This window comes from Lissotriton helveticus, chromosome 3_2 (genome assembly GCF_964261635.1).
Source record: "Lissotriton helveticus chromosome 3_2, aLisHel1.1, whole genome shotgun sequence".
Lineage (NCBI taxonomy): Eukaryota > Metazoa > Chordata > Amphibia > Caudata > Salamandridae > Lissotriton > Lissotriton helveticus.
In genome coordinates, this window is record NC_136062.1 from 14,092,149 (window position 1) to 14,117,527 (window position 25,379).

The following is a 25,379-nucleotide window of genomic DNA, read 5'->3' on the forward strand; positions in this document are numbered from 1 at the left end:
TAGGGCATCTAGAGGGGGAGGCATTGCTGTGATTACTAGACTGGCGTACTCCTGCCTTTTTGAGAAGATTAACCTGGAAGGGGGTGAATGTGGACATTTTAACATTACTGTTAACACTCATTTTACCTTTTCAGGGTTATTAATATACAGGCCCCCTGGACCTATGTGCGGGTTTAATACTTCTCTTCTGGAGACCGTAGAAGCCTTTGCTATGGGATCAGCTAATTTTAGTATTCTGGGCGACCTTAATTTTCATTTTGAGCTGGAACATGATCCAATGATTTTCACTTTGATCGCTGATCTAGCGACCTTCCAGCTCTTCCAATTAGTCAAAGGTCCTACCCACATTGGAGGACATATGTTGGATCCAATTTTTACTAATATCGAATCATCTAGCACCTCTACCCCTACACCCATAGCCTGGTCAGACCATTTTTCAGTTGAATTAACTTTTTGTATCTCTACCCCTAACATGTGTGAAACTCAAAGAGCCGTGCGCAAAAGACTCTGGCGCAAGCTCCGCCTAGCGGACTTTCATGCCCTCTTGGAAACTGATCCTTTGGCCCCCTTTACTGATGTTGAAACAGGTTACGACTCTTTCTGTGCTTGGTTAACCCAGGCACTGGATAGACTTATCAAGTCAAAGGGCTATCCTTGGAGACACTATGGTAGTGAATCTCTTGTATATGAATGTCTCCAGGGATAGCCCTTTGACTTGAATGTTAACAGTACCCTGTTCCCTGGAACGTGTGGGGTCCTCTCTCGTACATATTTTTCACTGGATAGACTTATTCCAGTAACATGGGGTAAAGGTTGCATGCAGGACGCCAATCCTTGGTACAACGATACTTTGGCGGGCCTCAAGAAGATCTGCAAGAGGTATGAACGTGACTGGAGAAAAGACTATTCCACTGAGAAAAAGGCCTGCTATCTAAAACAACTTAAGATATATCACAAAGCCATCTGTAGGACTTGGGCGGAGCACTATGCCACCGAAATAAAAATCAGTATTAACCCGGCTAAGGTGATTTTTAAGATTCTTAAGGAACTCAACACAAAAAAAAACGCTAACAATATTGTTACTTCGGCTGCTCTGTGTGAAGAGATAGCTTCCTTTTTTGTGGAGAAGATACAAGGCATCTATCAAGCCTTCACTCCTGTGACTCAGCCTTGCTGTAGCTTAGAAACGAGACTTAGTTCTGTCTCTAGGTTATCGGCTATTCCCGAAATTTCTGAGGATAGGTTCGGTCAGCTAACTAAGCATAATAAATCTGGCTCCCCGGCGGACCCCCTTAAGCCTGCCCAATTCAGAGATTGTTCTCTGTACTGTCTTGCCCCGCTGCATAGCCTTATTAACGCCTCCTTTTCGGCAGCAATTGTGCCAGTTAAGTGGAAGCAGGCATGGGTCTCTCCTATACTAAAAAAGTCCACCTTAGACCCCTTGAAGCCCGAAAATTTCAGACCAATGCTTCCTTGGGCTGCTAAGATTGCTGAGACCCATGTCAACTCTATTCTTACCAACGTCTTAAACACCAATGACACTCTGGATGAAACTCAGCATGGGTTTCGCTCCGGTCATAGCACGGAGACGGCGCTCCTGGCTATGACGGAGCATCTTCGGGCCACTCTTGATCATGGCCAAACGGCGGCACTGATCCTATTGGATCAGCGGTGTCGTGTTCGACACTGTCTCCCACCAGATCTTGCTTCGCCGGCTTGAAGAGGCAGGGATCACGGATATGGCTCTTGCCTGGTTTAGGTCCTTCCTAACTGACAGATCAATTCGTGTTTCCACTCCTCCCTTCCTTTCTAGGGCGTATTCTATTGGGCAGGGTGTTCCTCAGGGCTCGGCTTTGAGCCCCACCCTGTTCAATCTTTACGTTCAACCGCTGGCTGCTGTCGCCAAAGCGTGGGACCTTAACATCGTGTCGTACGCTGACGACACGCAGCTATTGGTCGCCCTATCGGAAGGTATCACTATGGACCATCTCAAGTTTAATGCAGGCCTAGCTGCGGTAGCAGAGTGGATGACAGCTAACTGCTTACAACTTAACGCCGCCAAGACAGAGGTGCTATTGGTGGGCAGAAATACGGAGTTTTGGGGAGACCATTGGTGGCCATCTACTCTGGGGAAAGCTCCTACACCTAAGTCAGAAGTAAGGAACTTGGGAGTTTGGTTAGACTCAGCATTAAGCTTCGGCACCCAAACAAAAAAAGTTGCCGCTACCTGTTTTGGCATACTACGCAGTTTGAAAGCAGTCTTGAAGTTTTTTGACCCTGCTACCAGGCAACTAATTGTTCAATCTACGGTGCTGTCCAGATTGGACTATGCCTCTTCACTGCTCCTGGGTGCCAATAAAGTGGAAATTGCCCGTCTGCAACACATTCAAAATGCGGCTGCTAGAGCCTTAGTAGGCCTACCTCGTTTCAGTCCTACCTCCAGTACTATTCGGAAACTCCACTGCCTTCCTGTAGCTCAGCGGATACAGTTTAAGCCCTTATGTATCTCATTTAAAATCTTAAAACAGGGGAGGAGCCAAGATGGCGATCGGAACAGTCGCATGAACGCTTCGCTCTGAGGTCCCTTCCTCCCCGCCCGCCTATCCTGTTGATAATCCTGAACGAGGCTTTTTGATCTATGTTGTTTGAGACAGGCGCTCACTTACCATCAAGTTTTGGAGCTCCACCGTGCAGTGAATCCTGAGAACCGCCCTTGCCTGTTTGCCGGCCTTCGTAGCGCTGACGCCGGGACCTCGAGTGCAGAGATTGCTCGACAGTGTTCGTAGTGTCGGCGGTCCTGGTTTGGACGAGAAACCGGTCAGTGGGAGCCTAAGAGCCACGAGCCCTGAGAGGTGGGGCTGACCCACTTCCATTAGTGGGTCGTCCCGTATGCCCGAGCTGTCGACGAGCCAGAGAGCAGCCGTGTCGCCTGGTTCCCCTTGGGTGTGACGTCCGCCCATGTTAATAGTTCCATCTGGGAACCGGCGGTTGGCTCCCGGAGAGCTGAGGGGAGCGCGCCAGGCCTTTCGGTGACTCTCCTTTCCGCACCAGACGTAGGCTGCCGCCGATCAGCCGTGAGACCTGTTGCCTCCGGTGGTCGGGCTGGTCTCGGCGGTGGAGGGAAAGCGGCGGAGAACGGAGTTGTTAAGATGGCGGATGGCGCCTTGGAGTGCACCCCTCCCAGGGACGGAGACACCACTGATTTTGAGACCCCTGGACTTTGGCGGCATGGAGAGACGCTTACATACAGTCACGTGATGGTTGCATTGGTTACCCTGCGGATTGCTCTGCTCCGGGACTCCCGGGATTTGGAGGTACGGATCGCTGCCATTTCGGACCCGCCATTTTGTGGCGTGGTGGCTTCCCCCCGAGTTGGTGTTGCTGCATCTCCTTCGGCCGCTGCGCCAGATTCCCCGGATGACTCTACAGTTTTGAGGGTGCGAATAGATCTGGCCCCTGTGCCGCGGTGTTTTCCACATCCTGTACTTTCCTTTCCGTGCTTGGCAGACCTGTTTTTGGACTTGGACTTGTTGGTAGTCAGTGTATTGTTGCATTCTGGCCGCCGCCACGCATCGTTGGTTGTTCCTTGGTGGCTGGGACGATGTGGTGCGGCGGCGCCGCCTGTTACGCCTGGAAGGATTGAACTCTTCGTATTGACCTGTCTCCTGACTGCAAGACTGTTTAGCTGTTCTACTATCCACAGAAGTGGCCAGGGGTGACCTCGCTTGGATCTTGGAGGGACGTCTTGCTGGTTACTGGTGATCTAAGGACACGTTTTGTGGGGCTGTTACTGATTACGTTTTGTGCACTCGCTGCTCTCTGTACTTCCTATGGCCTCTGTCTTACGATTTTGGTTGCGGGAGTGGGGGGGACTGAGTGTCTGAACCGCCGGCTCCTCTCCTCGCTCTCTTTTTCTCTCTTGTCTTCTTCTTTCTCTCCTTATTTCCTTCTTTAGGGTGACTCTGGGGCGACAGGCACGCTGTTAGTGGGGTAGGCCATAGCCATTACGGTGATGTAGGGTGGCGGGTGTTGGAGGGGTTTTGTTATTTTAGTTTGTTTTGTTCTATGGTCCCTTTTTCCTCTTTCTTCCTAGGGGGTTGGCTATATCTTCTTCTTACATCCTTTTTCTGTCCGGCATCTGCACTTGTTTTTTCTTTCTGTCTTGTATGGGTGGGTTTCCCACACGGTGTTTTTGTTAATTTGTTCGCCATTGTTTGATCTTTACTCCTGGCCTGCTCTCGGCGGGCGTAGGGTGTTTTTGGCCTTATTGCTTACCATTGAATTTTTGATCGCTTGGGGGGGTATACCCCTCCCGTCTCTTTTTGTCTATTGTGTAGTGTAATGCCTCTGTTGATATAGCTGCTGCCTCCTTCTCCGTATCATAAAAATGAAACCTCTATTATCCTTGTGTTTTGCTGTGCTACGACCACGTACTATGACTATAGTATGCTTCCTCCTTTTATTGTACACATTTACATTACTCCTGTTTAGCTCTTGATTTTGCGGCCGGCCCTAGTGGTTGTAGGCCAGTGCCTGTATTGTTCTGTCTGACTTAATAAAGGTTTTTTAAAAAAAAACAAAAAAAAAATCTTAAAACAGTCGACCCCTAAAATGCTGGGGCCATTGCTGACGATGTATTCGCCTACGCGGGCTCTACGTTCAGCTGGTCAGAATCTGGTTGAGGTTCCCCGGTACAAACGATGCAGAGCTGGTGGACGTTCTTTCCGTCTCTTAGCAGCAAAATTATGGAATACTCTACCTGTCCATATTCGGGAAATGAAGGAGCTCTATCAATTCAGGAAAGCCATCAAAACTCACCTATTTCCTTGAAAATATTCTTTGTTTCCTTTCTGTTCTCAGTTTTGCTTTTACTCAGGATTAGCGCCGGGACGCCCCTTTGCTGGGGCAGCTGTGCGCTTTACAAATCACATAACATAACATAACATTAAACTTGAGTCAGTTATTTTATCCTATTTGAAAATTACACTTAAAAATGTGATAAGGTAATCCCAATGTTACCCTTTGGCAGATATAGGCCTTGCTGTGCATTAGTGAAAATCTAAATTAAGAGATTTTCACTTCCATTCCATAACACTTCCATAACATGTAAAATTTAAAAGTACGTGTCCGGCCTTTTAGACACATTGCATCCTGCCTCCTGGGTTGTCAAGAGCCTACTCTAGAGTTGACTAATATGCATGAAAATGGAAGGTGTGGGCTTTGCAAAATGTTTATTTTGCCATATCAGCATTGCAGTGTACACTGCACACAGTGGTTTGCAAGGGTACATATGAGACATGGTTAAAAGACTACTTAGGTGGGTAGCCCAATCAGTGCTGCAGGCACATTAGTATCATTTAATTTACAGGACATAGGTACATGTATTACCATTTTACTAGGGACTTATATGTAAATTAAATTTGCCAATCAGGGATGAACCAATTTTACTATCTTTGGGGGAAAGAGCACACGCACTTTCACACTAGTTAGTAGTGGTAAAGATCACAGAGCCACAACGGCAGCAACAATTAGGTCAGAAAAGTGGAGTAGGAAGACATGTAATTGGGGATACGACCACACTAAAGATGTCAGTTCTAACAAATATTCATCTACCTTAGAGTAATGTGTTTAAACTGCCTCCCTTTCTTTCTAACTTTGAAGTCCTGTCTTGGCTTCCCCAAAACTGCCATACACCATTAACAGAGTGTTTTTTTAATTTTATGTCATTTTTTACGAGTCTTATATAGCGCAAAACTTGACCCGATATCAGGTATCAGAGCGCTGTGCATAGCTCCAGTTGCCTTACATGAGAACACATTCATTTTCGTTAGGCATGGGGAGATTAAGTGATTTACCCAGAATCACAGGATGTTCAGCGTCATTGCCAAGACTCAAACCCCCAGTTTTGAGGTCGACCTCCCTAGCAGTTAGCCCAACTCCTCTCCCCTCTGTTACTTTGAAGAACTCCTTTTCTGGTCTTTATTGGTATTTTTATAAATAGGCAAATGAATGATATTTCCCAAAGACAACACCTTGGCTGCTTTAAAACAATAGGACTTGCTGTTTCCTTCACTGCTTGCTTTCCATATAGTTAATAAATTACAGGTTGTAGCTCATCCCAACCCCAAAGCATTAGTGTTATGTCACTTCCATTGCTTTCCTGTCACAGGCACATGTCTACAGATATTTTTCATGGGTAACTGCCTGTTCGAAAGTGCATCCTGCCAGGTAGAACCAAAGAAAGCAATAGCATCAAAATATTCTGAACTGATTGCCTCCAGCCCAACAATGACTTTGTTCACAAACCTATGGAAGGTGGCAGGGTCATTCTTTAATGCAACGGGCATCACAGTGAACTGGGAGTTCCCATCAAAAGTATTCAGATATTTGATTACCCCCGACATGTCAATTGTTTCATCAGCCCTAGGAATTGGATGTGCATTAGTTTTTGTGCCGACTTTGAGGCCCCCCATAGTCCACACAAAACCTAATTTTGTTTATTTGACCCTGGAAATGAGGCTAGGGACTGTAACAACTGGGTTGGCCCAGGGACTCTACGAGGGTTCGGTGACATCCATTTCCAGCATCTTGCTTACTTCACCTTGATGCTGTCTTTGACATGGTCAGACTGTCTGTAGATTTTATTTTTGACACGTAGGCTGACGCCAGTGTCTACTTCATTTATACATCAGTTCGTCGGACCAGGGGTCCAAGAAAAGAGCTCAGCAAGCGTATTTAGAAGTTACCTGCAATCAGTCTGCTGTTGGGCAGAGAGGGTGTCTGAAAAGATCAATCCTTCCACCAAACCATCTTTAGGGTTGTGAGAAAGGAGATCAGAGAGAGGTTCACTCTCTGCTTTCTGATACTCATCTGTGATTATGAGCATGGCCATTTGAGGGTTTTAGGTGGTTTACATATAAGACCCTCTTGGGGTTCCTACATGTGCCAAGGTCCACCAAATAGGTGAGCTCCCCTTTTCCAAGGATAGGGTAGGGCATTGTCCATTTGTCCTGGAGGGCCCAAGGAGCCATAGGCTCCAAAACCCACACCTTTTGCCCTGGTTGGAAGTCCACCATGGCAGCTTTTTGGTCATACCACAGCTCTTGGCTGGCCTCAAGGTTTTTGTTGGCTTTTTTCATGTATTGAGCCATCCTGGAATGAAGGCCAAGTACATAATCCACAATATTCTGCATAGGGTTTTTGAGAGGTCTCTCCCAGCATTCCTTCACAAGAGTGAAGAGGGCGTCCAAACAGAAGTTAAAAAGGGAAAATCCCTACTCCATTCTGCGGCACCTCTCGGTAAGAAAAAACAGGCATGGTAGTTAAACATCCCATCTCCTTCTGAACTTTTCAGGGAGTCCACCAATCATACCTTTCAGGGTCGTGTTAACTCTTTGAATAAGCCCATTTATGGATGGTATGGGGTGGTGAACCCATAGGTCCCCCAACACCCAGCACACATGTGTTTTAAAATATGCAGACAAAGTTTGTACCTATGTCTAATACTACCTCCTTTGCGAATCCAACCCTAGAAAAAATACCAAGAAGGACCTTTGCCATTGCAGGAGCAGTGGGGCTCCTCAGGGGAATTGCCGGGGGATACCTGGTGGCATGATCCACTACCACCAGAATAAACCGGATCCTAATGCTGGCTGAGGGTCTAGGGGACCAACAATGTCAATTCCAATGCTCTCAAAGAGCTCTCCAACCACTAGTAGTGGAATTAAGGAGGCCTTTAGGTGGCTGACTGTCTTGCCACTGGCTTGACAGGTGACACAAGAGTGGTTCACCAACCTGCTCCAAGGTTTGGTCTGGTCAAGCTGCCCAGCTAGGGAAATGTCATAGGCCAATGTTAGGAGAAATTCTTTAAACTTCTTAGGTGTTTAAGTGAGTTACTATAAGAATACGCACTTTAAGGTTCTTGCGGCATCCTCTTAAGTCTGGAAGTAGGTCCATAGATCTTTTCAGATTGAGAGGATTGTTATTATACACCTACATTTGCATTGTCGCTATTACCCTCTATTTTTTGGGATACTAATATGGCTAGATGGAGACAAAAGGGGATAACGATGCTAGGGGATTTCTATGACAAAGATCATACTGTCCCATTCTCTGATTTGGTAGTAAAATACTCTCTCCCAAAAACAGATCTTTTAAAGTTTTTACAGAATAAGGATTTCCACCAGAGAAAGTTGAACTGGGGCATGATAGCCAAAAAGGCTTTGATTGATGGAATTAGGCGGAGAGATAGGATTGGCAACCTCTATAATTGAGGCTCAAAATCTTAAATGGAATATTGTGTTGTGGAATCCATTGATATGGCGGAAGACATCTTGATTTCTTCTACACAGCATTTTAAAACTATTTTTAACATTTATTTTATTCCGGCAAAAACTTTTATATGGGTTGGGAGGAATTATAGTGAATGTTTTTCATGTGCGTTAAACTAAGGCAATTAGTTGGGGGTATGGAGGTATTGTTGACTGATATGATTTGCGCACAAGTTATTATTACACCCACAGCAATGCTACTGGGCCTGGTGGAGCGATCTGTGACTGTTTGGTAGCCACAGCAAGGTGGGTATTTGATATTTATTGCAACTGCGGTAGCCCGACTATGCATAGTCTCTTCCTGGTTACAGAAGCAATCCCCCTCCTTCAAGATGTGGCGAACAAGATTTTAACTTAGTAACAACAAGAGAGAGAGGGAGACAAGGACGCTCCTATACCCCCGGGATAATATTAGAAACCAACAAAGGAGCGTCAAACACTAGATCAAGGGAACAAGATTTTAAGCCATTTTTAACCTTGAGTATAGCCTATATTCTTTGAAAGGGCCAAGGAGACGTAAATTAGGTTTAAGTATGGCCTCCCTGCTTTTAGTTATTTATCCGACCGTTGTGTTGATCTTTTTAATCAAGTATTCTATCAATCTGTATGAATTGTTCTTATGAGGTATACTCAATGATTTTTTGTATGCTCTAACTGGAATGTTTAATGATTAAGAGCCTCATGTAGGAAGCCAAATAGCGACTGCAAACGCCGGAATTCACAGAATTTCAGCCTTTGCGATCGCAATTTGGATTTGAGCAATGTAGGTAAGATTAAACTTACTCACAAAATAAGGAATCGCATAAATTGCGATTCCTTATTTTGCGATTGCATTTAAGAATCGCAAATTGCGATTCCTTAAATGCAATGTAAGTAGTAAAAAAGAAAGTGCAATTTAGCCTTAAGGAATCGATAATTACCACCAGCTTGGTGGTAATTAGCGATTTACTTTAAAAAAGCATGTTTTGCTTTTTTAAAAGTGCCATGTGGCACACATTCATGCCCTTGGGGCATATATGAGCGCCACATGTGCACACATGCACTCTTGGTTACTCGCAAATTCAGGGCGTAAATCCTACTCATTCCTATGGGCCTCTTGGCCCATAGAAATGAATGGGATGGTATTCCTTGATTGCGAATCTCAATTTGCGATTCGCAATTAAGGAATATTAAGGAATTGCAAATATTTATGCGATTCCTACCTACATTCAATTTAGCGAGTCCTTAATAGCGATTCGGTAAAAATCGCTGTTAAGGACTCGCTAAATTGAATTTACCTACATCTGGCCCAAAGTGTGTTAAGTCATAGCAATAAAAAATGTTTAACAAAAGAGCCAAGTTAGATGATACAAGCTAGCCCTGATACACCTCCAGAAATTAGACACATCATCCATTTATTTTGCTGATTTACATTTTATAGAAAGAGCTATAAGATCCCTGAGCAATAGTCAATGCCTTTTGTTATAATTACTAGTACTATAGTACAATTTATAGTTCCAGTTGCTAATTAAGTCTATCATTTGCCATCTTTAACATCAGAATCATAAGTGCCTTTTTTTGTCAAAGCTCTGTCTTTACGTTCTTTACTAGTAAAATGTGTTGAACAATTTGTGGTGCTGTCCATTTGAAGTAATTTTCTGTTCTCCACTATAAAATAACAATTTACCAGTGTGGCTGTTTGTATTTTAAGTCTGATTTTTGATTTGTGCTAATGGATTACTTTTTTTAATGTTTTCATTTCTTGGTTTGTCTTACCTACGTGAGCCAAGTCACATGGGCCAAGTCGGGTATAGATTGCATTTTTGATTGCAATTGCTGAAATTTTGTCCAGTATATTGATTCTTGTATATGAATTAACTACCAGAGATGAACTGATGGGAGCCACACAAGTTTGCCATTTACGGTGGCCTATAATTGTTAGAAGGTGTCCTGCTGTGGTAGTGCATATTTTTCCTATTTAGGATGAGCCTTGAAGTTCGTACAAGGTAATCCTTTAGGTTCTGATTGATTTGAAACACTAAGATTGGGATTGCTATTTTGCAAATGCCCTGGTTGCTTCTTGTGTTTTTAACTCATTTGTGCCTGATTCAAACGTTATTCTACATAGAAGGAGTTTTGTGATTTATAGTGAGTCTTCACTTACAGACCTGTACTCAAGGTTTGCACTATGTCCTTTTCCTTTCTCTTTTGAGTAAACTTTTTTCATATCCTATGTATCTCAGATAGTTTCTCGAGATGTCTAAATTCTAAAATGAGTGATATTTTTGGACAGTTTCACCTATTCCAAAAAAAAACCCTGAACAGAATATTGCCTCTAAAATTCCTGCATGAAAGCAGCAATATTAAAACAGCATGTTGTTATCCATGCTCTTGTTCTTGAGGGATCTATATAGCGGACCCTCTTGATGTTTTATTTAAGGATCAAGAAAATAAATGTCATTTACATTTGAGTACGATGCAAACATGATGTCAGCAGATCTTTCACTAGACAAATGGCAGAACATTTATAGTTTTCCTTGTGTTCCTGTCCAATCACAAAAATACCACCTATCGATACTTTATTATTGTTTTGCTAAGGAAAGTTAATAAGAATCCAATTTCTTTGCATTATGCGAGAGACTGACCACTTCATTCACAAAGGAACAGCCCGTTGCTGTTTCTTTGACGTATATATAAAATTATGAACCTATACTTAGAACATGAATGATGCCCTTTGACTTCTGGACAAGGAAAGCTCTTGCTAATTCATACTCCTCAAATTACCTGTGGCGTTCAACACAGATAATTATGGCATCTTACTAAAAACTCTCAAGGAAAGAACGGAAAGAAAAGATATAGCTCTAAGTTGGTTTCTCTCACCTGAATAACTGGTCTCAGTAAATAAACTAAACAGATGCTATCTAATATTGTTCCTGTCACTCGAGGGGTACCACAAGGATCAATACTATCCCAAACCCTTTTAAAGCTGCAAAGGGAACCTTTGACCACAATCATAAAATATTCAAACCTATGCGAACATCTTTATGCCAATGATACACAGCTGTATCGTGTCTACGGAAGACATAGTCTTTCAAGATCAAACCCTAAAGGACATTCAAGCTTGGCTATCTTCTAGTCTCCTGAAGTTAAACCCTTTGAAGATCAAACTCTTCTTGATCTCCCTACTTCACTGTTCCAAACTGTCTAAGACTGACTGGATTCACTAGACATTCTAAGCTGCAATCCCAAAATCATTGAATGCCCTAAATCTTTAAGAATAACACTTAACTGTTATCTGAACCTCCAAGCGCACACACACGCCGCAGCTAGATGTGTCCAACATTACTTCTGGCTTCTAAGAAATGTCAGACTTTTCATCCAAGAATCAGATTTCAAAATTGTAGTACAATCTTGCTATCTTGACTATGGTAAATATGTACTCAATGGAAGCTCAAGTCTCACCAAGCTCCAATGCAGTAAGACTGATCTCAGGAAAGAGACACGCTCATCACATTGCTCCAGCGCTGTCATCACTCAACTCACTCCTGATTGAAACTAGACTCATATTCAAAGTAGTCTGCATTACACACTAGGCTGTGCACTTTGGCACCCTGAAATACCTTGAAAAACCTTCACACTATTGGAGGACAATGGCTGTGCACAGTACCAAACCTTACTCTTAAAACCTCCATGATTAAAAAACCAGAGGTGAACAAAAGGGAGGGACTATGGGCTTTTAGAAAGGTCCAGCATACATGCCCAAGCTAAACATGTAGAGAAAGGGTACGCAGTTCCTAATAAAGGGGGGCTGAGAGGGAAGGGGGACTAAAAATGTCCCGGACTACACACTGTTAGTATTATTAGTGAGAAAGGGGAGTGTCTGGGAAGTCCTTCCTTTTGGAATGAGGGCCCTCACGAACCCAGCCCGCTGGGTGTCATGCTTCATCATCGGGCATGCTCCTCGTCAGGTCGGCGCTGCAATACCCGACAAGCACCCTATGCAGGGGCTCTTTGGCGGAGATCTTTGTATTCTTTGCAGTTTGGTGCAGTGGGTGTAAGAGTGTGGATTAAAACAGGGAAATGGAAGAGTCAGGTAAATTATACTTTAATGGTCCTGCCTTCCCCCTGATTAAAAATTGGAGTTGGCGACTCACTGCTATAGTGCTGCAGTGTGTTGCGCTCAGTCTTGGCTGGTCAAAATGTTACTTGCCTATTTAAGTCAGGATGATCTTAGCGGAAATTCCTCAGAACCTAAAAAGAAAGTAACTCTACACTACAAAATGTGACGGCATAGTGATATTCTAGCCTATTTCTAATAGTAAGTGATACCAAGAGGTATAGTACCTGTTGGTGCAGCAGCCAATCTGAAATGAAAAACCAAGAGATGAAACCGATACAATGTCATTGTACAATAGTTCTGGTAGTAACCTGCCCTCATAACCCTCGTGATTAACACCAGATATGTGCATATCAACAATATCATTAAAGTTGCTCACAAGGTCACATTTAGTTAACCTTAATGGCCCCGCAGTGGTCATTACACGGTTGTGTTGGAAAGTGAGGCCAGCGGGTTCAAAAGCATGCAGTGAGAAATTAGATGTCATAAAATAATGGAAGTAGCAGCTTGGTGAGGCAGCAACAACTCACCAATAACTAAGATTCACGGCAGGTGAAGAACACAAAAAGATCATAGTGTCCTGGGGACCATAAAAGAAAGGGTTAAAATGTGTAGGCAATGGAAGCATGTGGCGTGGACATGCTTGTAATGGTAGCCCGGTTGCCGGCCTCCCGTAGTAGCGAGAGGCAAAAGTAAGGAGACTCAGAGTCAGTTCAGCGGCTGGCTGGATGTTACTCCCGGGCCCCAGGCAAGTCACCAGGCACCCACTAGCCGACGCTGCGGGCGGCTGCCCCTTGCTGGGAGGAAGCCACTCCGCACGTCGAACTGACAGGGAACCATCTAAACAAGCTCAAGGGTCAGGCTCAGAGACTACGTCTCCAGGCTCGCAATGTTACTGCTGGCGCCAGTGATCGGCGCCAAAAGTCTAGCTCTTACGGGTGTCCACGTATGAGCGGGTAGCCAACAGTGCACTTCCAGACCGCACGGGTTGGAGGATTATACTCACCAAGAAACTGCACCCAGGTGACGTGTGACCTACCCGCGCTGCCGGATCAGGGAGGTAGTGATTCCTTCCGGACATAGAGTTTAAGAAGGCGAGCGCAGTGTGGGCGTGGTCGGGTCAAGGGAGCCCAAGACTTGTGCGAGGAAACCCAACCGGTGACGAGGAGTGGGAGGATGTAGTGGCCATCTTGGTAGGAAATCATGACTCACTACGGGCGCTATCTAAGAGGTGGAAACAGTGCGTATTCTTGGCATGTAAAGATGACCGAAACAACAGGAGGAAAAAGTGGCCGTCTAGGCAGGGTATCATGACTCACTATAGGCGCTGAAGTGGAGGATAAAATAGCGCTTAGATTGCGGCATGAGAAGGGGGATATTTGTAGCACAATCCCTAAATTAATACAGGCGCCATCTTGGAAAGTGCAGCTTGCGCTTGATCAGGATACACGCTATAGTAGGCGTGCCGTCAAGGGTGAGTCAAAAATGTGGCAAAAATACCAATAGTGATATGAAATGTCCCACAGGGTGTAGCTAAATCCTGTTAAGGATACTCCAGGGGATATCATCGTTAAGTCCATGTTTGTCAGAGGCCAGTCGATAAGTCCATCTCTGTTCTATCTTAAACAGGGCTGCTGGGGTAATGGACTGATGTGCTTCCAAAATCACTCAACTCATGTTATCGCAAGTGTGTCTGGCAGTCTCAAAGTGAGTGTAGAGTTTGGTAGTAACTTTGTGGATTCGAATATTGCTCCTATGTTCACTCATGTGTGTCTTAGCAGCTCTGGTGGTCATGCCCACATACCAGAGATGGCAGGGGCAAGAGAGCAAGTAGATGCAATTGGTGGTGTTACAAATGGTATGTCTTGTCAGTTTCCAAGTAAAGTTATTGGAGAAAGTGATTTCTTTAGGAGGTTTGGTCAGTGGGCAAGCTGCGCGAGAGCCACAGGGGTAGTGCCCCAGGACCGGTGGGAGATCCCACAGGGCTCTCTGTGTCTGGACTGGTCTGATCCTTGGTCCGGTGTGTATGAGTATATGTTTCAGGTTATTGGTTCTCTTGAAACCAAACCTGATTTTTGGCAGTTGTAAATCAGCAGTATTGAGGATTCCCCAGTGCTTCCGAATGATGTTTCTAATCCTGTTAGAGTCTGGGGTGAACAATGTCACACATATAAGTGTCTCAGTGGGTTCTTTGTGCCTGTATTCCAAAAGGGCCTCTCTGTTAATATGTCTAACTCTCTTCATTGCTTGTGACACCTTATGTCGTGGGTACTGTTGTGCATGTAAGTTGGTTGCTAGATTACAAGCTTCTGATTTAAAATCTTCAGAAGAACTACAATTCCTTCTGATCCGGAGGAATTGGCCGAATGGTAAGTTCTCTTTGAGTGCCCTTGGGTGATGACTACTGAACAAAAGGAGGCTATTGCAGTCAGTGGGCTTTTTGTACAGTTTTGTCATCAAGCGACCCTCAGTCAAAACGATGTTGAGGTCGAGGAAGGAGACCATACAATCCGAGATAGTGTGAGTGAATTTAAGGTAGGGGTTGAGAGTATTAACCCACAAACAGAAATCGTCACAGCTTGCTCTATCACCCTTCCAGAAGATCAAGATGTTGTCGATGTAACGCCTCCACAATAGCAGGTTATTCAAGTAGGTGTTGTGTACATTGAAAATGAGCCTAATTTCGAATGCAACCATATACAGGCTGGCCACACTTGGGGCAAAAGCGCTGACCATTGAAGTGCTCTGTGTTTGATGGTAGAGTTTGTTATTGTATTCAAAAAAAGTTTTCTGTGAGGGCCAAAGTGGCACACTCCATGACAAATGGTACAGGTGTAGGTGAGTCCCAAACAGATGAATTAAAGGAATCTTCAATTACCTCAAGGGTGTCTGTAGTTTATTTATAGACATCAATTTTTCAAAAAACTCAATCCAAGAACTTGTATAACATAAATTGAATCAGCCAGCGTGTTTCGTCCGAACTTGGACGTCATCAGGGCTCAATCTTTATGCATTGTCTATTCTTTCCACATAAGAATTCTGCAGTTGTTCTTCTCTTCCCATTCCTGGGGGATTATTAATCTTTAATGGCGTTTTTCCATTCTGAGCTTCAGTGACGCAGCCGGTTGATAAATCCCGCTGTGTGTTCTTGTACTGAGTTTTTTGAAAAATGTATGTCTACAAATTAACTACAGATTTTTTATACAAAGAAAGCTTGCCTACGGACTAGATTCTTACTGGATACAATAAATTGATCGATTACATTGGATAACGATAAACCCTCCTTTCCACAAGCTGAGGGTTTAAGATTTTATTTAAAAAAACTTTATTTCTTGGTTTTCAACAACTAAAACAAAATATCAGCATGCTCATATAAAACAGTTCAGCAGTATGTTCATGTCATGAATCTGGGTGTGTGTAAATCTAAGGATCAGCCTGTTCATGGATTTAAGAACAGATTGACAACATTTAAAAACTGTTTCAAATATGCAATCATATTTGAAAACAGTAGTCCCTGTGTTAGGTTCTCAGCTATTTTTTTCATGTTTGGGACATGTGGGTAATTTGTAAGTAGAAAATCAAATTCTTTCTGGTTGAGCCAGCTTGTTTCTCTTGCTATGTCAAAATGTCTTTTAGTTATGCTTGTAGTTCTTTGATTGGATTATCTTGTGTGTGTCTGTATGTGTATTGCCTGTTTCGTAAGTATATTGCCTGTGACTATATATTGCGTGGTATGTCCTTTTAGATTCCTTGTCAACTTTTAATTTCAATGTATTTATTGATTTTGATGTCATTGTAGGAAAATACTCCTTTTTGCATTGTCACCCTCCACTTTGCTATATTTTTCTGGTGCTCTTTTGGGACTCTGCACACAGGGACACTGTAGTCCACTGGCTAGCATATGTACCCTGACATCTAAAAGCATGTCAAATCAGTATACAACTAATTTCATATTTAACTTACCTATACATCCCCAATATATGGTACAAATGTACCCAAGGCCAGTAAGTTAAATTTCACTAGTAAACTGCAGCACTCGTTGTGTCACCACTAAAATGGCAATGCAAAACTTGGCTGCAAGCCTGTCAACTGTAAACTGGCTGTGCAGGTTTAAACTACAAATTCAACCTGTCAAAATAACTCCTTTTGACATGCAAAAACCCTTCTTTTAAATATTAATTAGCCACCTCCAAGTAGGCCTTAAATAACCACAAGATATGATATTTTAAAGTACGACATGTTAAAAAATGTGGTATACAGTCAAAATATCGAGTAAAAAATATAGAATGGGCGAAATATCGAGTAAAAAATATAGAATGGGCAAAATATCGAATGGACAGAATATAGACCACAAAAATATCGAATTGAATAGCAGGAATATCGAATTCAAAATATAGAATGGACAAAATATCGAATGGACAGAATATAGACAACAAAAATATCGATGGACAGAATATAGACAACAAAAATATCGAATTTTAGGTAAGTAAGTTAATATGAATTTTTTAATAATATCTAAATTTTTTATGTTAGTATATGTGTTAAAAGTGTATTTTTATTTTATAATTTATTTTAAGTAATTAATTTTATGGTATTTAATTTTTGCGTAATATAATTCTGTAGCGGGTTGTGGGTTTATAGGGGAATAGGGTGGGAAGTAATTTAATTATAATAATTTTAATTTATTTATTGGTATTTATTTTGAATTAATTGTTAATTAATTGGTAATTGATTAAAATATAATTGGTGATTAATTTTAATTGATTGATTAATTGATAATTATGTTAATTTTATTAATTTATTTTCTGTAGCGGGCTGTGGGTTTATAGGGGAATAGGGTGGGAAGTAATTTATTTATAATTAATAAACAAATGTAATGTATTTATTGGTATTTATTTTAATTAATTGTTAATTGTTAATTGGTAATCAATTAAAATATGATTGGTGATTAATTGATTAATTGATAATTATGTTAAATGTATTAATTTATTTTCTGTAGTGGGTTGTGGGTTTTTAGGGGAATAGGGTGGGAAGTAATTTAATTATAAATAATTTTTTTTATTTATTTACTGGTATTTATTTTGAATTCATTGTTATTTAAATTTTTAATTGGTAATTAATTAAAATATAATTGGTAATCAATTTTAATTAATTGGCTAATTGATAATTATGTTAATTTTATTACATTATTTTCTGTTGTGGGTTGTGTGTTTATAGGGGAATAGGGTGAGAAGTAATTTAATTGTAATTAAATATTTGAATTTTTTTTGTTGTAATTTTTAATTATTTGTAATTGTTATTTGGTAAATAATTTGTATTAATAGGTAATCATTTTTAATAATTAATTTTTATTTGTATTTTTAATTGATTAATTTTTATATTATATAAAATTGTTAATTACTTTTAATTATTTGCAATTGGTATTAATATTTCATTGATTTTTATTATTATATGAAGTATTTACTTTCCCTACTGTTGCACTCTCTGGAGTGGGAATGGTAATTTTTACCCCACGCTATCCAACGCTTTCCCTACTGTTGCACTCTCTGGAGTGGGAATAGTAATTTTTACCGCTACGCTATCCAAAGCTTTCCCTACTGTTGCACTCTCTGGAGTGGGAATAGTAATTTTTACCCCTACGCTATCCAACGCTTTCCCTACTGTGGCACTCTTTGGAGTGGGAATAGTAATTTTTACCCCTACGCTATCCAACACTTTCACTACTGTTGCACTCTCTGGAGTGGTAATAGTAATTTTTACCCCTACGCTATCCAACGCTTTCCCTACTGTTGCACTCTCTGGAGTGGGAATAGTAAATTTTACCCTTTCCGCTATCCTACGGTAAAAGTATTGTAAATTTTATATTTATATTACGTTTATACATATAAATCTATTAACAAATCAATTTGTATGGTTTTTTTTACTTACATTAATTATTTAATAATTTTAAAGTTATTTAAGTATTTTAAGTATGTTTAAGTTAATTATATTTATTATTTCATTAATTTTTAATTAATTTAAAGCATTTAAAAAAATTTGATATTTTGACTAACTATATTTTTTACATCAGATATTTCTGATTCGATATTTTTGTTCTTACCTCTTTGGAGATAGGAGGTCGATATTTTGGTATTCTATATTTTCACCTCGATATTTTGGTAGGTCGATATTTTGGTATTCTATATTATGTCAGTGATCCAAAAAATGTATGTTAAACATGTACTTACTCTGACAATGTACTACAATCTATTTTCACTGCTACAGGGCTAGCTGTTCTATAGGAAAGCATTGGGATACATTATTAATATAGTTACTAATGTTATCTTCCCCTAGAAATCACATACAAGTTAAATCTTGGCATTCTTTTAATATTTATTACAAATACAATTCATTGGTGAGGTCAGATTTGTAACAAACATTTCAATAATAGGCCCAAGAACTTAACCTTCTTTAAGCAAGCCTGCCCTGTCACAAGCAGATAAAGTTTACAACTGAGCCTGCTCCTTTAATTGTCCTTCCTGCAAGACAAGCACCAAATCCAGTGGGAGAGGAGCTGCCCCCAGAACCAGTTTTGAGTGTGAACCGGTTGGGGGCGTTGCTCATTTCCCTAGCCACACTTCTAGGGTCGGCACTGGAGCTCTACACAGGGTAGGAAAGGTTCTGCCATTTTGGAATTTAGTTAGACAGGGGTACTCCGGAATTGTTTGCAGTCGGACACACAGAAACTACTGCAAAAGTGGGTAGAATGTTACCCTTAGGAAAATATTTCTTGTTGGTAAGGGATGGGACAGTTGCCGCCTTCGCTCATAGGTTACTTCAGGCATATATGTGGTACCTTTGGGCACCCTCTTCAGAACACTGCTGGACCTGTGGAAGACAGACCTAGGACTGCAGCGGCTTTTGAGTCCTGTGAGGAGATCCCTAAGGGCAGGACCTGCTCCCACTTGTACCCAGGACACAGAAGTAGCCTCCATAGGTCAGTTGGTTCACAAAAGCTGCAAGATAATCACGTTTCTGAAAGTGTCCAGCTGACCAGTTTCAAGTGGCCTTGCCCTGGACCCTGCTGGTAGCACCTTTTGGAGTGAGTCCTGACCCTCAAGGGCTGTTTCTGAGGTCCTGGAATCCTTGGACTGGTGTTCGATTGTGCTCCTCCAGCCCAAACTACAAAATCTGGAACTTATAAACTTCTTCCTAACTTTCTGCCTGGAGAACTGACATAGACAGAGAACGATGTCAAGGCAGCAGCCACCAATGCCACATCACCAGTTGGTCTCAGCTTGCTAGTTTGCCTCCCTGAAGGAAGCCAACTTCCAGAACAGTTCTAAGTCAGAATGTGGAGGACTTTGACAGGGCTGGTGTTGAGCAGAATTCTACCGATGTCAAGAGACCTTCCTGGACACAGACTTTACTCACTTGGAGCTTTCCTGCCTCCATCGACGACTACACCAGGAACCCACTATTTAGCAACCCGTCGTCATCAAGCCTCGCTTTGAATCTAGCTTGTCCCAGCGACTCATCGACAACAGCTTTTTCTCCATAAAAGTTTCTAAGTCTGAAGGAAAATCTTTGACCAGGACCAACCTAGTCCTGGTCTACAACCAACGCTCCATTATGGTCAGCCTTGATACTTACCTTTTTCCCATTCTAGCACAAACAAATGTCTCCGATTGTTGCTTTGTGCTTTTTAGTGCTATTTCTTATTAAAAAACTTTTTTAAATTTACACTAGCGATTCTCCTTATTGAATTGTTGTTGTTTTGGTGCCATTTTGTTCATTAAAATATTCTCTATTTTTATAAATTAGAGTGAGATTTTATTGGGTTGTGTTTTTTTACTTTTTAACTGTTTTGATACTTCTAAGTGTTTACACCTTTTGTTAAATTAAGCGGATTAGCTCTGTGCCATGGCTATCAAGGGTGGAACTCAGGTTTAAATTACAGAAACTTTTACTGACTCTAACAAAAATAGTGCCATTACTACAGTTGGTGGCCTGCCACCCAACCCCAATAATAATCCACTTTCTTACAGTCATTAAATGAAGGGTAAAAAAAAATACAATCAATTTCACACAAAAGCAGGCCTAAATAGCTGAGACCTCAATATTCTACCATAAAATATATCCTAAAATATGTAAATATTAAAAACACATTCACAGATGCTGAATCACATATAAAACTCAATGACTGCTCTACAGAGCAATTTTATGTCCATTTTGCATTGTTCACAGCTGTTATATGTTTGGGCAAAGAAAGCCAACGTTTTAAATCATGAAGCAGCAATTTAAATATAGTGCAAATAATATCAAGTAGCAAAACTAAATTCCAATATCCAATATTAATCACTGGTTTCGCTGTAGAATGCTGTTAGGCCATTTCATCAAAATAATGCCATATCTTATGTACACTTAGCAAGATTTTGGTGCACACATTTGTTTCAGTGCTACAAGTACAGAATGCTTGGGGTCTTGGGTGAGTCCATCAAGCGATAGGGTATTAGAGTCTAATGATAAGGTCGAACCTTGTCCGAAGTTTTAATGGCTACCCGCTTTTTATGTGTAGCTCTGTTGTAGGTGAGTTTGAAGACATCAATTATAAACAGTTTTCTAAATTGCATGTAGTTTGGTTCAACTCTGAGGTGCACATACAAAGGTGCATTGGGTTATGCGGTGTGTAATCTTAGAGTGTATATTCCTTGGTGAAATATAATGGGGTATAGTGCATTATAAATTTGGTCCTTTCACCCAGTATGCTTTCTGAACTATACAGGGGACCCCCAACGTAATCACGTCTTCCACCAGGAACCAATGAGGGACTTTTAGCAATGGAGCTATGTTGTAATACTTGAAAAGGTTCAAGTGTATTACGGCTCCACTAATTTGTAGTCTTTGAAGCCTGTCCGTGAGATATTTAGGGAGCCCAATGTAGATAGCAGTGCAATAGTTGAGGCGTGCAATCACAAATTCTCTTGAAATGTCCAAGTGGTGTTGGTTTAGAGGAGTGGGAGAATTTTCCATAAAATGGACAATTGTACGTTGACCTCTTTAGTTATAGTGTTGACCTAGAACATAAACAAAACATCACAATCCAAGATGATTCCCTGGTATTTACCCTTTGGTAAGGTAAATGAGGATGTTCCTAGACCGCAAGTCCAGGGTAAGACGTTGGGTTCAGTCACTCCACAAACCAGCATCCATACATGTGCTCCTTTATCTAGTGGAATACATGATCACATGTGCTATTTCCTAGCGAAAGTTTATTTGGGTGTTTTTGGCGTACATTTGGAAAGTCACTCGGTGGTGTTCCAGGTGACTGACAAGAGAGAGGAATAGATATTCAATAAGAGTGAAGAGACGGTGAGCCCTAGGGTATGGTTTGCTATGTAACATTGATCAAGACGATAATTCCCCTCCCTTAATCTTTATTATTTGACTGTGGATCTAGATATCCGTGCCCAGTTTCTAGCATATCCAGATGATTCAGTGGTCCACTGTCCTCCCACTACATTAATTGAGCAGAGGGATATCCTGTAGCCCAACAGAAGACACTCTGGTATTCAAAGGGTAGCAAACGCTAACAATGAATTGCGAGATAAGCCAAAAAATATTTTAAAAGCTGTTTAGATCTGCTGTTGGATATAATAAACTATTTCTTTGATTAACAGGCACAAATACGAATTTCTACACTGCGGCACCACCCCAGATGTTCGGATCACAATACCACCACAAAGAATTGGAATTCTTCTGGACTACGACAATTGGAAATTATCCTTTTTCAACATGAAGCCATTTCAACATCTCTACACCTTCGACAGCCATTTCCAGCACTTAGTGCTTCCGTGTTTTGCTTTGGAAAAGCCTGGAGTTCTTAGAATCCGTAATGGTATTGAAATTCCCAAGGGTGTCCTTCAATCATGAGATAAAAGCCCATTTGCTCAGAGAGAGGAAATGAAAATGAAACTGCATAACGTTTCAACTTTGCAAGAAATGGATTTATATTTGTATCAACCAAAAGATATTAACATGTGCTTTCTTTTTGTATCTTATGGGTTTTAAAGAGCCTGGAAAGTAGAAAATTCCTACACTCTTCAGGGGTATTAATAGTCCGAGCCCTACCTCGAATTGAAAGGTCATTTCTAAAGTGCAACTAACAACCAAGAAGCTTTGTCCCAGCTTATAGGTTTCGCCTTTTTTGCAGATGCTGTTGAGCATCAGCAAAGTTTGAAGTTGTTAAAATGTTATAATGTTGTTTAATTGTGTAAATTATTTTAAATGTTGAAAAAAGAAGACCGTATCTGTAGATGTCTTCATTTTTGAAAAATGCTAAATAAAATGTTTTTTCGTTTAAATACTTTCCTAATATCTAGTAAATATATAGATGTCAAAATAAACATTAGACTTTAAAAATGGAAGTAATGCAGTAAAGAAAAAGGCGTTACTTACCTATTCTAATTATTCTGTAAACTTAACATGCTGTTGTTTGTATGTGCCATCTGACTAGGTCAGATAGTGGAGACGGAAAACAGTTAGATGAGACAAAGAAAGGTATATAAAACAGAGGTATAGACAGTCAGATAGGCGATAAATATTGAGAGGCGCAGGTAGAGGCGTATAAATAAAGACAGAAACAAACAAAAAGATGAGGAGAGAGAGATTGTACAGTTAGAGACATGGAGCTAGAGAGAGTTAGAGAGGCGTATAGCTAAAGTGTGAAAATATATATAAAAACTAAGGTAGAGAGAATGATAGGTATGGTCATACAGAGATAGAGACATATAGTGACATACAAAGTCAGATAGATAGAAATAGAGAAATGGTGACAGTCTAAGGGACATAGAAACAGATACAAAATAGAGATAAATATAGAAAGAGACACAGAGACAGGCAAATAGTCACTGATAGAGGCAGAGAATAAAGACATATAGATAAACACATATAAATAAACACAGATAAAAAGGCAGATAGGCATAGACGAAGATAGAGTCTGTGATGGATAGAAAAAGGCAAAGCAAAATAGAGACAAATAGGCAGAGAATGACAGTGATGGAAAGAAACTGACAGATAGGTAGAGACAAAAAAACGCAGACAGACAGATATAGACAGGAGGAGAGAGGTATTTAGAAGCAGATAGAGCACAAGATACTCACTATAGCACAAGATTGTGACAGACAGTTAGTTATAGAGACACACAAAGCCAGATATAGAATGATCCTGTTAGAGGTAGAAACACATAGAGACAGGCAGATATCCCCAGACAGCGACAGATGGTTTGAGACAGTCAGAGAAACACACATAGAGACAGAGATATAAATAGACACAGGCAGGGTCACAGAAATGTAAATATAAGATAGCAACAAAGAGATAGGAAGGTAGAGAGAGAGATAGGGGCTCAGAGACAGATATACATACAGACTTAGACAGATAGAGACAATACAGAAAGAGGAATCAAATCATCCAGTACCACAAAAGTAAAGAGAGGCGAGGTGTACCCTGATCTTTTTTTTTTTACAAAGAATTGACAGAGCCTTATGTTACCAAAGAAACACAGGCTAAACAAATAAGTGGAAAAGCCTCCATAATCAACTACTAAGTCAAAACAGTTAAATACAAGGCACAACAACCAACAACAAATAGACCCAGAGCACACAGGCACATTCTTACCACCCAAAGAAATATGACTCTGCTGTGCAGGGGCAAAATGTCCTTGCTCAACCTAACTGAAAATGAAAATTATGTAATGGCTGTTGTGTTAACAAGACAGAACGAGAAGTGAAATTGCCAAGAAAGTCAAAGACTGGAAAGGGTTGACCCATTCCCACATATATAGCACTGTAAGAGGGCCCCACTTTTATTTGGAGATGAGACTGACCTATGGCCAAAGAAAGGTGAAACAAAGCTTTGCACAGTGGTGTGTGCTAAGTAAGAATCCTGTGTTTTCGACCTGATGAATGCCACACACCCATATGAGCCAACAGGCTGCAGAAACATGTTGATGGCTTTAGTGGTGATGGGGTACTAGCAACCCTTATCTCAATATTTGTTTTATGATATCAAGTGGTCAAAGCTTTGCACAGTGGTGTGTGCTACGTAAGAATCCTGTGTTTTCGTCCTGATGAATGCCACGCACCCATATGAGCCAACAGGCAGAAACATGTTGATGGTTTTAGTGGTGATGGGGTACTAGCAACCCTTATCTCCATATTTGTTTTATGATATCAAGTGGTAGTCATAAAGGTCAATTTGGTATATCACTTTGTTTTTTATTTCTACTATGTCACGGGTCCATACCTACTTAGAAGTGCCTTCTTTACTCCGGGGTGTAGGCCTACTCGTCACCAAACCGGGCTTTTGTAGATCATGGGGAGCCCTGTGATGAAGGATAACACCTTGTGGTGTGTGAGGACATCGTGTCACATTTTTTTGTATGTCCAGAGACAGGCTACTGCAAGATGAAGCGTTGTTTTGAACGTTTTCTTCAGTGGCTTTGTTGTATGTAACAAATGATCACTTTTAAAATTACCTGGAGAGACTGCAAGTTAGACACGTAACAAACCTGCCCGAAGCCTACATGAATGTTTTTATTCGTTTTGAGTTGCTACCACCCTTGTCCCCAAAGTGTGCATAATCAAGAAATACACAGCTCCTTTGTGAAGCTGTATTTAAAGTCACTTTTAGCGCAGAGTGCATGCAAAAAATATTATTGTAGATATAAAATTAGCAATATATGAACAATGTAAAAATAAACAAACAAGAAACATATACATTTACGAATACTCCTTTCATTTCTAGCACTAACTAATAAACATATTAGCACCAAAGGCTTCCCATTTTACGAGGGTTCATTTTTACATGTTTGTCGTCACATACCTGAACTTCATTTATATTTTCCAGCCCTCTGTATGTCTGCAGGACAAGGCTAGACTGTGTCTATGAGGCCGCATTGTGTATCTGGTAACATC

At 41.1% G+C, this 25,379-nt stretch overlaps 1 protein-coding gene across 1 annotated transcript in view; it reads left to right on the forward strand.

Moving 5' to 3' along the window:
* The window catches only part of FSD2 (fibronectin type III and SPRY domain containing 2), a 490,462-nt gene extending 467,693 nt beyond the window's left edge, over nucleotides 1-22,769 (forward strand). The window contains exon 13 of the mRNA XM_078684747.1: nucleotides 22,086-22,769. Within this exon, the coding sequence (XP_078540873.1) occupies nucleotides 22,086-22,338 (253 nt within the window). The 3' untranslated portion in view covers nucleotides 22,339-22,769. The remainder of the gene's footprint in view (nucleotides 1-22,085) is intronic.
* Nucleotides 22,770-25,379: the final 2,610 nt, after the last annotated feature.